At 32.6% G+C, this 13,366-nt stretch overlaps 1 protein-coding gene across 2 annotated transcripts in view; it reads left to right on the top strand.

The window, feature by feature from the left end:
- LOC143195819 (uncharacterized) overlaps positions 1-6,459 on the top strand; it is a 64,931-nt gene extending 58,472 nt beyond the window's left edge. For both annotated transcript variants that reach the window (XM_076403283.1, XM_076403284.1), the window contains 3 exons: positions 3,469-3,722; positions 3,784-3,976; positions 6,266-6,459. In XM_076403283.1, the coding sequence (XP_076259398.1) occupies positions 3,469-3,722; positions 3,784-3,976; positions 6,266-6,313 (495 nt within the window). In that variant the 3' untranslated portion in view covers positions 6,314-6,459. The remainder of the gene's footprint in view (positions 1-3,468; positions 3,723-3,783; positions 3,977-6,265) is intronic.
- Positions 6,460-13,366: the final 6,907 nt, after the last annotated feature.

A 13,366-nucleotide genomic window follows, 5' to 3' on the forward strand; every position in this document is an offset into this window, starting at 1 on the left:
TCACCTTTGTTGTATTAAAAATTGGAGCATTGAATCATATCATATTCAAAAATTTTCATTCAAGTGAATAAGTTGGCTGTTATTTTCCAGTCTGTCTAACATTTGCTCACAATTCCATCAGGTACAATATATCTGTAATGAATTATTGACAAATTTTATGACTAATAAAACTTAATCAATTGTTATTCCAACATTTATTTTTTTCCACCAACTTTTGTTGCAATAACATTATTTTTATTATTATCTTGTCATGAGTGACCGTTGGGTATATTGGTCTCATTCTGAAATATCAATGTCTCGTATAAATACATAAATTGAATAATATGTCTTCCTCAATTTTATTATATGCTTTTAAAAATTGTATTCTTTTAAATGCAATATCTGGAAGTTCCATTTGACCTTTTTGATACTGCAACATGCTAAAAAATATATTTAATAAAAATCGCAGCAAATTAATAATAAACAGTAAAAATAAACTCTCTACCGAATATTGCTGGCAAGAGGCAGATTATCCTCCAAGAGGCGTCCCTTACCTCGCACGTGTTCAAAGTAAGAGATACAGTTACTTCAAAGTAACTGATAACTGAGATTTGAAATTTATTAAAATAAGCAAACATTAAAATAACGTTTGCCGGTTTATAAGCTCTTATCATTATTGTTTTGAAGAATTTTGCATACGTTTGACAAATGGACGACTGTAACAGGCTAATTCAGTTACACTTTTGAACTCATCAGACAACATTACATCTCTTTTTAAGTGGGATAAAATGAGAAGGAAAATATAGGCTGATTCCAAAATGAATTACTAAACGAAAGGCTTTAGAATACAAAATACTATTAATTTACTTTAAAATACCATTTATTAAGGTACCTATGTCTAAATGTCTCACTTATCAGTACCATTCCATTACATAAGCACCTCATCTTGTCCTCGAATAGAGGATGTTCATAGTCAAGCCTATTAATGGTTGCTTCATATAATACCTCCCTTCTAAAGAAACTACCATAGGGATTACCGTCTTTGTTGTCAAGTCTGGATAGCTTTATTCGCCAATTTGCATTTAATTATATTCGATATATCATTTTTTCTACCCAAATGTCCATGGCATTCTTGTACGATTGTCCAAGTTTTGATTACCAATTTCCAGTATTCGACGGATGAGAAATTAAGCTACTACAAACCGCCTTTGGTGGTCGTCTACCCTGAACTGCAAAGTTCTGTCTAAAATCCACTGGATTAGATGTTAGTGTAGCTTGTAGCTTCAGTTCGGCTTTGGTGGCCTTACATCATGAGCTGAGATGCTTGTGCTGGGAATCTACGCCCTAAGGGTGCTTTTCAAAGCTTGAATTTTTTCTAATTGTAATAGTTTATGGTTAAGTCTGTTTGAGCAATGTTTTCAACCACCAAGAAAATTAAATCCACCAAGTAATGCTACGAGTAACTACGGAATATTACCAATCCAGCGTCAACCTGTCCCCTTTTCTTGACAATGAATTTGATTTCGGTTAATAGAATGAATTCAAAACAGAACAGCCCTATGATATCTCCGGAATCCTACCGACTGAGCCAGTTATGAAATATGAAGGTATTTAGAATACAGAAACACAGAAAAAATTAACTTGTTTTAACCAATATGTTAAACCAACCAAAACAGCTATGTTTAGACGTCTCACTCATTACTGCCCTTGAGTCTAACAAGCACCCCGTCTTTCATAGTCAGGCCTATTAATAGTCGCGTGATATAACGTGTAGATGCTCAAAATCATTAATTGCTTTTGTGGTTTGAATTGAAGAAATTTGCTCAGCACCTCGAACATAAATAATGCTTTTGGTGATACTGCTCCGTCATATCCGAATTATCGGTTTTGGTTTGAAATGGTTTGAAAAAGTGCCTGTTGTGAATTGCGAATGTTGTGAATCACCTAGAGGATCAAGAAAGTTTGTTGAAATCGTTATATCGAACCGTTTCAATATATCAATAGAAAAAGAAGATTGTTGTGAAGTCTGGCGATGAATGAAAATAATTTACTGCGATAATCTCAAGTCGTCGGTTAGTTAGCTTAGGATCTGAAACTGAAACAAAATATTCATGGCCACAAAGTCTTACTGGGTATATGGTTTGATCAACAAAGTCTAGTGTACAACGAACAGCTAAAACAGAATGGAACTGTTAGTGCAGTTGTGTATCGATTTTAATTGAAGAAAATTAACCATTCATTGAACGAGCATCATTCTTTTGGCACGGCATATGGCCAAAAAGATGGGAAAAAGTTGTAGAATACTACGGACAATATTTTTGTTCATGTATATCTTACCATTTTCACAATATAATGTTTTTTGTGTAAAATATACGCTAGCATCTAATACATATAGGATATAAGCGAGTCTTGATAATTTATTGTTGGTATTATAAACGTAAATTTCGTTCAACGGTTTCAACAATAATGGAATAATCAGACAATACAGAATATTGAAACAGTATTGAATTATAAAAATTATTATTAATTAGTTTTAGTTAAACAAAATAGTTTAATACCAGTTTCAGCCACTTACTGTTCATATAAAATTGTACTGCTTGAACTTTTATATTACAGCGGTGTCGTATTTAAAAAATTGCATATTTCTAATTGATATACGTCCAGCAGAGTGAATGATATGAGTACTCATGATGAGTATCACATAGAAAGATATAAAGAGCTGATAGCATTGGATGATCGCATGAAGGTAATATAACTATGATTTGGAAACCGAGTTAATACGTATGTATGGTTGCCTGTCTATGTGTGTTTTTTATTTAATTTAATTTTAATATATCATATATACATTTTAGCTTTACGCATTTCTGCTCTATATAAAATTCATCTGTAACTATCATACTCCTTCGTGCATATTAACAATGGGGTAAATTTTTGGTTTAGCGCATTAATATGTAGTAGTAGTAGATATAAAAGCATAAAGGTGTATATTAAGCCATAAATAAAGTGTCAAATATTTTGAATTTTTTTATAAATTGTGCGAAAACTGTTTAGGAGAAGAAATGGTCAATTGTTTCCATAGGATGTTCCAGTTTTTTTTGTTTTTCATGTTTTTTATGTTCATATATGTTTCTATGTTTTCAATAAACACTAATTTCAATGATTGATTTTCATTAATTATTTTGATTCATGATAGTCAGTTCCCTATTTTTTTTTAAATTTTACTATTCTTGATCACAATGGGATATCGTCTAATTTAGTAATTGTTTGATACTGACCTTAAATATTAATTGTTTTATTTTTTGTTTACTGTTAATTAGACCTCGAGATCTATATAATTAATTATTGACTAATTATTCCCTTGAATAAAAACGATTTTAACATTCTACAGGAATTGTTTTCCCCAAATATTTTTTGTATTGTTATGTAAACAAATTTTTTTACTTTTGTGATTGTTATTGTCAACTTTATAACAAATGCGATTTTTTTTAGGTTCACCCCTTCTTCAAATTTACTCCACAAGCTGATCGATTCGACGTTGCCGTTCTCAGATTGGACCGAGCTGCTTTGAACCTTCCCCACGTCACACCCATTTGTCTTCCGGCGAAAGGAGAGAGCTTTTTGGGCGATGTAGGACAGGCGGCAGGCTGGGGTGCTCTTAGTCCAGGTTCGAGATTACGACCACAAACTCTTCAAACTGTTCGTGTGCCCGTCATTGATAATCGACAGTGTGAAAGGTGGCATAGGTAAGGCGTAATCTCTCTTTTGTTTAAGATCGGTTTGTTTAAGATAACAATAATATTTCAGGTCGAAGGGGATTCAAGTAACAATTTACGATGAAATGCTCTGCGCTGGATATAAAAATGGTGGAAGAGATAGTTGTCAAGGTGATTCAGGAGGCCCTTTAATGTTACAAAGAGGCGGTCGGTGGTATTTGATTGGAATTGTATCAGCAGGTTATTCTTGCGCTCAACCAGGCCAACCAGGAATTTATCATAGGGTAATTATTACTTATAATATTGGAGAAGGCGCGGATATGAAAAAAAAAGATTTTATTATTTTAAAGGAACTCATATTTTAAGTTGTTTGTTGTATATTTTTGTATTATTTAAAACAGTGCCGGAAATGTTCTGTCACTTCTGCTCGTTCATGACGCAGATCATTTCTCCTTTCACAGCTTCATATATTTAATTTAACCTTGAGAAACAAACAGTAATTATACAATGAGAAGTATATTATTTATAACAATAATTTGTATATATTCTGTATGTATATGGTTTGTATATAGGCTCTTGTGATTGCATAAACGAGTTAGAAATTTGTAATTAATAATTAACTTATCACGTTAATGATTTCCATGTGATTTCTTTAAAAAGTTAAGGATGCAGTGAATAATACTTCTCAAACTTGACGAAAATTTACATTACATGAACTTGAGCACAATTTGTATTGTTTACAGTGAATTGAAAATGTCGTCGCAATTAAAAATGGAATCAACACGCAACATTTTCGCACCTTTTGACATTAATTATCAAAAACAGGGGTGCATCTTTCACCTTACTTGAATTTTGAGGAAGAAGCCCCATCCTTGGTCACTGTCAAACGGTATAAGAAATTTAATCTTGGTAGCAGTTCACGTAGATTGGATTGTAGATCTCATATAATATGCTTAAAATTACTTCAATCGGGGTGAAATATGTGTTACGAAGATTGGTTTTATTTGAATGCAAAACCTTATTGATTATCATGGAGAACACCTTAAGAATAAAGCAATTTTATTAATAAATTATTACCTGTTTGAACTGTTGAACTTTGAACTGAATTTAACTGTTTCATCATTATTCTCAAAACATAAACAGAAACCGCCGAATTATAGTTTGGTCTTCCAATATTTTATAAAAATGCAATTTGGACAGTTAATTAACACAGAGGCATAAAATAAATTATAGTATTTAATATATAACATGTAATATCAAAGCTACAAATTTCGGGGCTATCAAAATATTTTTGAGAATCTACAAACTAAGGAATATTTAGCATTGTTGTACTTCAAAATTAAAAGAGAAAGATTTACTATATATCTTGTAAAATAAAAAAATGACATGGTGACTTTTACACATATACAAGAAGCTAAGTAGATTAAGTGAAGCAGCCAAAATAGAATAGTTCAAGAAAAATTAGTTTTAATAATAATATCTTTAAATAGGTAGTTTATTTATAATATTAGGAGCTGACATGTATTTTGATTAGCGATATCTGACGTAAATAACTGTTAAATAATGCAAATTAACAAAATGAAAACTAAAGTCAGCTATCGAAGCTCATCAAAAACCATTAGGCAATTATGGTGGTGGTGTTAAATGATTAAAAGGTGACGATTTTGATATCAATGAATTGGAGAATGACCTACAGGACCAATCAAGTTCGAAGACCATGGATTATTACTGAACAACACTCAGATCCTTCCGATCGACATAGTATGACTTGGTTGGCACGCAGTTTCGAAATGCTGAAGTAGTGCGAAAATAAATAGAGCATTCTCAAGAAAGATTAGAATGTGACGAAAAATATTTTGTCTGATGATTGATTGACTTTTAACAAGTTTTGTCAATATATACCTTTTTAAAGTTAAAAACGTATTATAATACCCGCAAGTACCTAATATTTGCAGCTTCAGTCAGGATCAGTTTGGGTTAAGCTTTAGCTAGAATTTCATTATCATAATTACTGTATTAAATCTATAAATTGTTATGCTTTCAGCACAAATAGATATCTGCATTATGAACAATTTTATAATGCTTAGATATTATTTAGCTTGATATTAATACAAAAGAACATTTACATAAAGCTACCTTAGTCAAAACCTATTCAAAAGCCAAAATTTGTTCACACTCTGGGCTTCTGTATCTTCCAGTTATATAAATGATTTATTCAAAAGTCTTTTAATACTATAGTTAATCCGTAATATGGACGTATAATGCCGTGTAGATTAAACAATATAGTAACAATATATTAGGCATATGCTTGTGTGGTCTTGCAGTCAAACTTTTTTGTCCATATAGTTAATTTTTAACCTAAACTATGTAAAACATATTACGTCACAGTATAATTATTGGTAATAGCAACACTAAAAATTCGATTTCATTAAATTGCATTGGTCATTTGTAAATGGTACTTTTAAAATTAATATATGCGCATTTTTTACAACAATTTTTTATTGTACAATAAGATATTTAAATAGTTTTTTGTTTCTTTAAATAATTTTAAAAATTTGTATTTTTATTTTTAGGTTGCCCACACGGTAGATTGGATCAGTAGAGCGGTAGCAGCAAAATAACCAAACCATCGACGCTTTCATCTTGATATGTTCAGAGTTATTTATATAAATCAAACAATGTACAAAAGTATTTTGTGTGTAAATTCGTGTATATAAAACAACTTTGTGTGAACATTTACCATCTTACCATAAAGAGAAATAAATATGAAACAGACCATTGCCCTGCCAATGATCTAGTTTATATTAAGCGAAACAAAAATATTTTGAAGTTTTGTTATTGTAAATATTGTTGTAGTTTCCTAGTCATAATATCGTATTCTCGATTTGTTTCAGTCGAGTTTGCTTGACTAGAGCTTCTGATACATTGCCAGTGTATGGAACAGTTTTAGACAATATTTTTGTATTTTAGGTATTTATTGTTTTTGATAATGAGTATTTATTATAATATTAGTTATATGTTAATAAATTAAAATTATTATATTAATAAATAAATCTTTTTAATCCGTAGTTTCTATTCGTTACATTAGATCTATGAGTCTATAAATTAGTCTGAAACAGGTTTTTTTTTAAATTTGATGCTATAGAATGAAAAATCGGTGCAATATATTTTATTCAAGGTATTGTTCGTCGACGGTTGCTACTTTGATCTATATTTCAAGCAATTTACGGATTCCATCTCGAAAGAAGGATGTATCTTTTGAGGCTATTCATGAATCGACTCAATTTTTAGTAGTTCTTCATAATAAGAAGCGAACTTACTACCAGGCAGGTCACGACTCATTTGTTCAAACAAGTATTAAACAGAAGGTTTATATAATACAGCCGATGGGGTAGCATTTCCCATTTTACTGTTTCCAAGTGTCAATATCACCGCTTTTAAAACGGCGAATTAACTATTCACATGTTGAAATCGATAGAGAATGATTACCATAATCTTCACACAGCATTCTGATTTTCTGACGCGTTTTTTGTCAAATTGAATTAAAAAAGAATTAATGCGATTTATTCGGTACAAATTTACCTTTTCTATATAGGTTCAGACATTTTTAATGCACTGAAAACATTTTGGTTGAAATAATATAAACTGAAAAGTGAAGCATGTTGGGTTACTTTAACGTGAAGTTGGTCACAAATGACAACCCCATCTGTCGTAAGTCCTTTAAAATTAATTTATAGGCCTGATGTTTAAATAATTTATATTTTTTATACTTTAGGGTAAATGATGTGGCTCGGTGAATGGAGGTAAAACGAAATGAAACAGTGGTGTTTACATGATGTGACCGTTATTTATTGACAATATAAAAAAATGTGAAAAATACAAATGATAAAAAAAAGGATGGCAGCGGAGTTACCTGTTAACGAGGCTTGGGCAGTCGATGGTGGCACGTCTAAACCAAACGAGGGTTGAGCACTGAATCACCGATTGATGTAAAATTCGACATGCATCAAGGTCGCTACAATACTATTAGTTTAATTGTTGTTTTCGAATTTTTTAAGTCATTACGAGATTATGGTATCTAACTTTAAATTGGTAAAGCTATTCTAGTGCTTATTGCTTTTTTTTTTTTTTTTTTTATTACTCTTCGTGAGTCCACAATCTGCCCTATTGGCAATAAGTATTTCTTCTGTTTATATTATATATACATGGCATGTAGAAAATTACTTCATTAAGCAATCTTCTGTACAAAATATTATCTTAATTAATTAGACTTATTCTAAACTCTACATATGTCCAGTAATCAGATCAGGTGGTGTTAAACGTTTTAGTCTACGCACTTCACTATCACGTCGCATATTTAGCTGATTAGCGAGTACATTGGGATGCACTGACACTCTTTCGAAGTACTTCACACAAACACGTTGGATTACACTCGTTATAGGTTCTAGAGGAATATCGCGTTGTATCACTTTATTTGAAATATAGTACGGAGCATCAACAATGGCACGCAACACCTTATTTTGGAACCGTTGAATGATGGATATATTAGATTTGCTAGCGGTACCCCATAGTTGAATTCCATATGTCCAAATGGGCTTGAGTATAGACTCATACAGCAATACCTTGTTATCTAATGATAACTTGGATTTGCGCCCAATGAGCCAATACATTTGATATAATTTTAGTCCTAGTTGTTTCCGTTTAGAGAGTGTGTGCTTCTTCCAGGTTAGGCGTCGATCTAAATGCATACCAAGATATTTAACATGCTCTGCTTGGGGGAGTTGACAATGATTGATATTTACTGGTGGACATGTTTTTCTACGCAGGGTAAACGTTATATGCGTGGATTTTGATTCATTGGCTTTAATGCGCCATGTCTTCAACCATAATTGTATTTGCTCCAGGTGGGTTTGTAGGTTTATTGATGCTGTGACTGGATCTTCATGGGATGCTAAGATTGCTGTATCGTCTGCATATGTTGCCACAGTAGTTATTTTTGTGGTGGGCAGATCAGCCGTATACAGAAGATACAGTACTGGACCCAGTACACTACCTTGCGGAACTCCTGAATATATGGGATTTAATTCGGTATGTTCATCGCCTTGATTTACGATAAAATGTCTGTCAGTGAGATACGATTTTAGTAGCTGATAGTCCGGATGAGGGAGAAGTTTCTTTAGTTTAACCTGCAAGCCCGTATGCCATACTTTGTCAAAAGCCTGAGATATGTCTAGGAAAGCAGCCGAACAATATCTTTTGGCATTTAGGTCAGCGTTTATTTGGTTTACAAGTCTATGCACTTGTTCTATAGTCCCATGCTTATTGCGAAAGCCAAACTGATGTTCTGGAATAATTTTTCTTTTTTCTATTATATAGTTTAGTTTTTTTATGTATAATTTCTCGAAAACTTTCGAGATTATTGGTAATAAACTTATAGGTCGGTAGGAGGTCACATCTTCTGCTATTTTTCCTGGTTTAAGTATCATTAATATTTTAGCTACTTTCCAGATACTAGGGAAGTAATTAATTCGTAGCATAGCATTAAAAATATATGTTAATAGTTTTATAGCCTTTTCAGATAGTTCTTTTAAAATTTTGCCAGTAATTAAGTCATAACCAGGAGCTTTTTTAATATTAATCTCTCTCATTATTGTATGTTTAACTTTTTTGACCGTTAATTTCTCGTGCGGTAAATCCATTTGAAATGGCGAATCTAGAAAGCTAGTAATTTTATTTTCGTCATCTTTATGTAGCTGAGACTGGAAAGGTTTAAAAACATTTTTTAAGTGTTTTGAGAAAATGTCGGCCTTCTCTTTATTGCTTCTCGCCCAATTATTTTCGCTTGTTTTAATAGGTGGGTTATGCTGCTGGGATCTCCTAAGCTTTTTTGTTGCTTTCCACAACGAATAGTCTGTAGCCTCAGTTGATGTCAAGTTTTCTAGGTATTCTTGAATGCCTTGGTTTTGTTCAATTTGGATTAGATCTCTCAGCTCTTTTATGGCCCTATTAAATTTTCTTTTATTCTCTTCAGTCCTTTGCTGTTGCCAATTTCGTCGTAACTTTCTTTTTTCTGCTATCTTTTTCTGTATTGTACATGATATATGTGTATTTTTTCTTGGAAATGTTTCACTGTTGGGAGTCGCGGAATATGCTGCCTCCTGTATATTTTTTGTAAGATTTATTGCTGCTATTTCTATATCCATTTCAGTTTGTAACGGTAAGTTTAGAGAGATATTTTGGTCTAAGTTTTCTCTAAATGAGGGCCAGTTAGTTCTATTATTGCACAGAGAAGGGGGTTTATCTTTGATGGTAATTTTTGAAGAAATTGTTACTATTATTGGTGAATGATCAGAAGACAGGTCGAAACATGATTCTGCCTGACACTTTTTTGGATCAATATTTTTTGTAATACAGAAATCTATTGTATCTGGTTTTTTATTTCTGTCTGAAGGCCAATATGTTGGTTCACCAGTAGAGATATGTTGTAAGTTATCTTTCCTTATGGCTTTGAGCAGTTCTCTACCTTTTGAGGTTATTATTCTTGAACCCCACATTAAATGTTTTGCATTATAATCTCCTCCTGCTATTAATCTATTACCTAGCGTACTGAAGAATTCTTGAAATTGTTCTGCCTTGTTGTTATGTTTGGGTGGGCAATAAATCGCAGAAATTGTTAATGGTCCATGGGCTTCGTCTATGGTTATACTGGTGGCTTGCAGGTAGTCTTTGCGGAATTTTTCTTTTTCGAAATGCTTTATATCTACTCGAATTATTATGGCTGTACCTCCATGCGCTTTATCATCAGGGTGATTTGTATGATAAAGCTTATATTTAGGAACTTTCAGATAATTCTTGTCCGTAAAGTGTGTTTCGGAAACCATCATAACGTCAATATTTTGTTCATTTACGAACATTTTTAGTTCCCTGGCGTGTTGTTGAAGCCCATTGGCATTCCAGACGGCGATTTTGTAGCTATTGGTTTCAGGCATTAGGCAAGTTTGCTGACGACGGTTGTGAGTAGACCAAGCATCGTACTCATTTGATCCATTAGTTTGGCCATCATATTTTCTAATCTTGAGATGTTGCTAGTTTCAGTAGGTTGAGATATTGTCTCTCGTTTTTGTGCTGAACCATTTTCAACTATTTGGGCATAAGTTATGTCTGGTTGACTTGTTCTGGTGGGTAGTGGTAGATTGGTAGTAGTGGATTGTTTTTGTTGATGCCTTTTTTCCCTTAAGGCAGGATAGAGTTTCTGCTGTAGTTGCTTGTGAACTGCGCAACCCTTGTAGTTCGCTGGATGATTTCCGTTACAGTTAACACATTTCACTTTTTCATCGCGAACTTTACGAGTACAATCTCCTGTCTTATGTTCTCCTGCACATTTTACGCATCTATATGATTTGCGACAGTAAGTCTTTGTGTGCCCGTGCGCTTGACACCTTGTGCATTGTGGTATAATTCTTTTTATATGTGATGGTTCGCATTTAATAATATTATTTTCCAATTTGGTGATTTCATACACCGCCTTATTATTTCCATTAGGTTTTATGTCTATATAAAACATAGGCAGAGGTTTTTTTGTCGTGTGATGTCGTATATTGTGAATATTTACGACCTCGTGGCCTTTTTCAGCTAGTGCTACCTTGATGGTGTTAAAGTCCGTCCCGTGATGTAATCCTTTTAATACGAATTTAAATGTTCTCTCGGATTTTGGCCTGAATGTATGGTATTGGGTATTTCTTTCATCCAATTCTTTAATAAGAACTTTAAAGTGATCCGCTTCGAACAATTGGATTTTAATTGTTTCATAGCTCACTGTTTTAATTGTGTAGTTCGTAGTAATGGTTTTCAATAAGTCATGGATATTTTTTATTATTCCTACCTTATAGACTGTTATTGGTGGTGGTTTCGGAACAACTTTTTCAGGGCTTGGTTGTATGTTCTCTTCAATTTCTTCCGACAGGTTGCTAAAACTGTTTTTTGTCTCTATCGGTTTCTGCAACCAATAGTCACTGATTCTTGTTTGTTTCCTCGCGATTTCTTCTTCTGGACTTCTCAATCGTTTTTTGTTAATGACTGTAGTCCATTCTGATGGTGGAGTTTGCGTTATTGCTGTTTGTTCTAATCTTATATCAAAGTGTGCAGGTGATTTGGTTGAATCGCTATGGTTTGCCATTTTTTAATTTTTAATATTTTATTTAATTTACTTCCAGAGGATAAAAAAAATAAAATAAATACATTGTTTATTTCACGCACTTCATTTTTCACTTACGTTATTTTAGCACTAGTTTTTTACTATAAATACTATAAATGAATTTCAAAAGGACTGTTGTAAAATAAGATGAAATAATTTTAAACACTAATAAAAATGAGATGTAGTCCTTTTGTCTGGTCACGTAAACACGTATTCACTACACTTTAGGTCCACTGAGAGACGGATAGCCGCATCTGTTATGCGTTTTTAACACTCTATTAAATAACCGTAATAAAATACTGGGTTTTTTTAAAAAAAGGTATCCTTTTATAGCTTGGACCGTATTGAAAATACGTCTTCACCCTACGAAGGTTGGAACTGAACTGTGCTTATTGGTGGTTAATATATTATCACCTTCAATGAGAAATAAACTTTGTTCAATGTTTTGTATTATTTTTTAATTAGTTTTTTTACTGTTAAAAGCAAAAAGAGTTGGCTTGTGTTAATGTTTTCTCCTACTGATTGATGATTTTAATTTATATTTGTGCTTGTGAATGACAGCCACCCATATATGTTAGCTCAACCAATAACTAGCATGAGATGCCTAGATTGGTTACACGCCAATCCAGGATGGTGGTTGAGAGCCCTTATTAATTTCATGACCGCCCGTCTATGGATATTTACTATTTAGCTTCCTCAAGAAGTTTACAGCATTACTTCCTTTATTTTTCGGAGATTTTAATGTAATAAACTGGAGCAATATCGGGACAATACCGAAGATGTGCTGGAAATTTTAATATTCCTATATTAAATTTGATCAAATAGTTTTTTTACAAGTTTTGCAATACCAAGTCTGCTCACATTGCTAAATCATTGTAATTGATATAATATTTATCGTTAATAGATCCCGAAACCATTATGACAGTGCATAGTGCTATGTTGTCAAATAATGACTAAATATAATACAGTCGACCTTTTGTGGCCTTTTGGGATATTATGATCGTAGATAATGAGAGAGTTTCATAAGTTCTGCCGTACCAACAGAGTGTATTGAGGCTATGACTAAATATAATATGGTCGACCTTTTATGACTTTTTGGGATATTTTAATCGTAGAGAATGAGAGAGTTTCATATGTTCTGTCGTACCAACAGTATCTATTGAGAACCAAACACTTCCTCCGAGTATTGGCTTAAGATCCAACCAATGATTATTTCTACGATGGTTCAGAATATTCTTTCTCAACTCTTTCGAAATAATCATCAATATTGAAACCGCGATGGCCACTGTAAGTTTCCAGTAGCACTCGGTGAATTTCAAGTGCAGTTTACAGTAAAAATAAAACTGGAGATTCAGTTTTTTTGATTTGATATCTGAGAAAATCGTTTTGTGCCTTTTTATTAATTTTTTGAGCTTATTCAGCTTATAATTTAGTAAGATTAGGATAAATATTCTAATGGATTTACGACAAGAAATACGAA

Source organism: Rhynchophorus ferrugineus, unplaced genomic scaffold, assembly GCF_030347505.1.
Source record: "Rhynchophorus ferrugineus isolate W39M unplaced genomic scaffold, kcgeb_rfMv2 rfM4, whole genome shotgun sequence".
In the NCBI taxonomy this organism is placed as follows: domain Eukaryota; kingdom Metazoa; phylum Arthropoda; class Insecta; order Coleoptera; family Curculionidae; genus Rhynchophorus; species Rhynchophorus ferrugineus.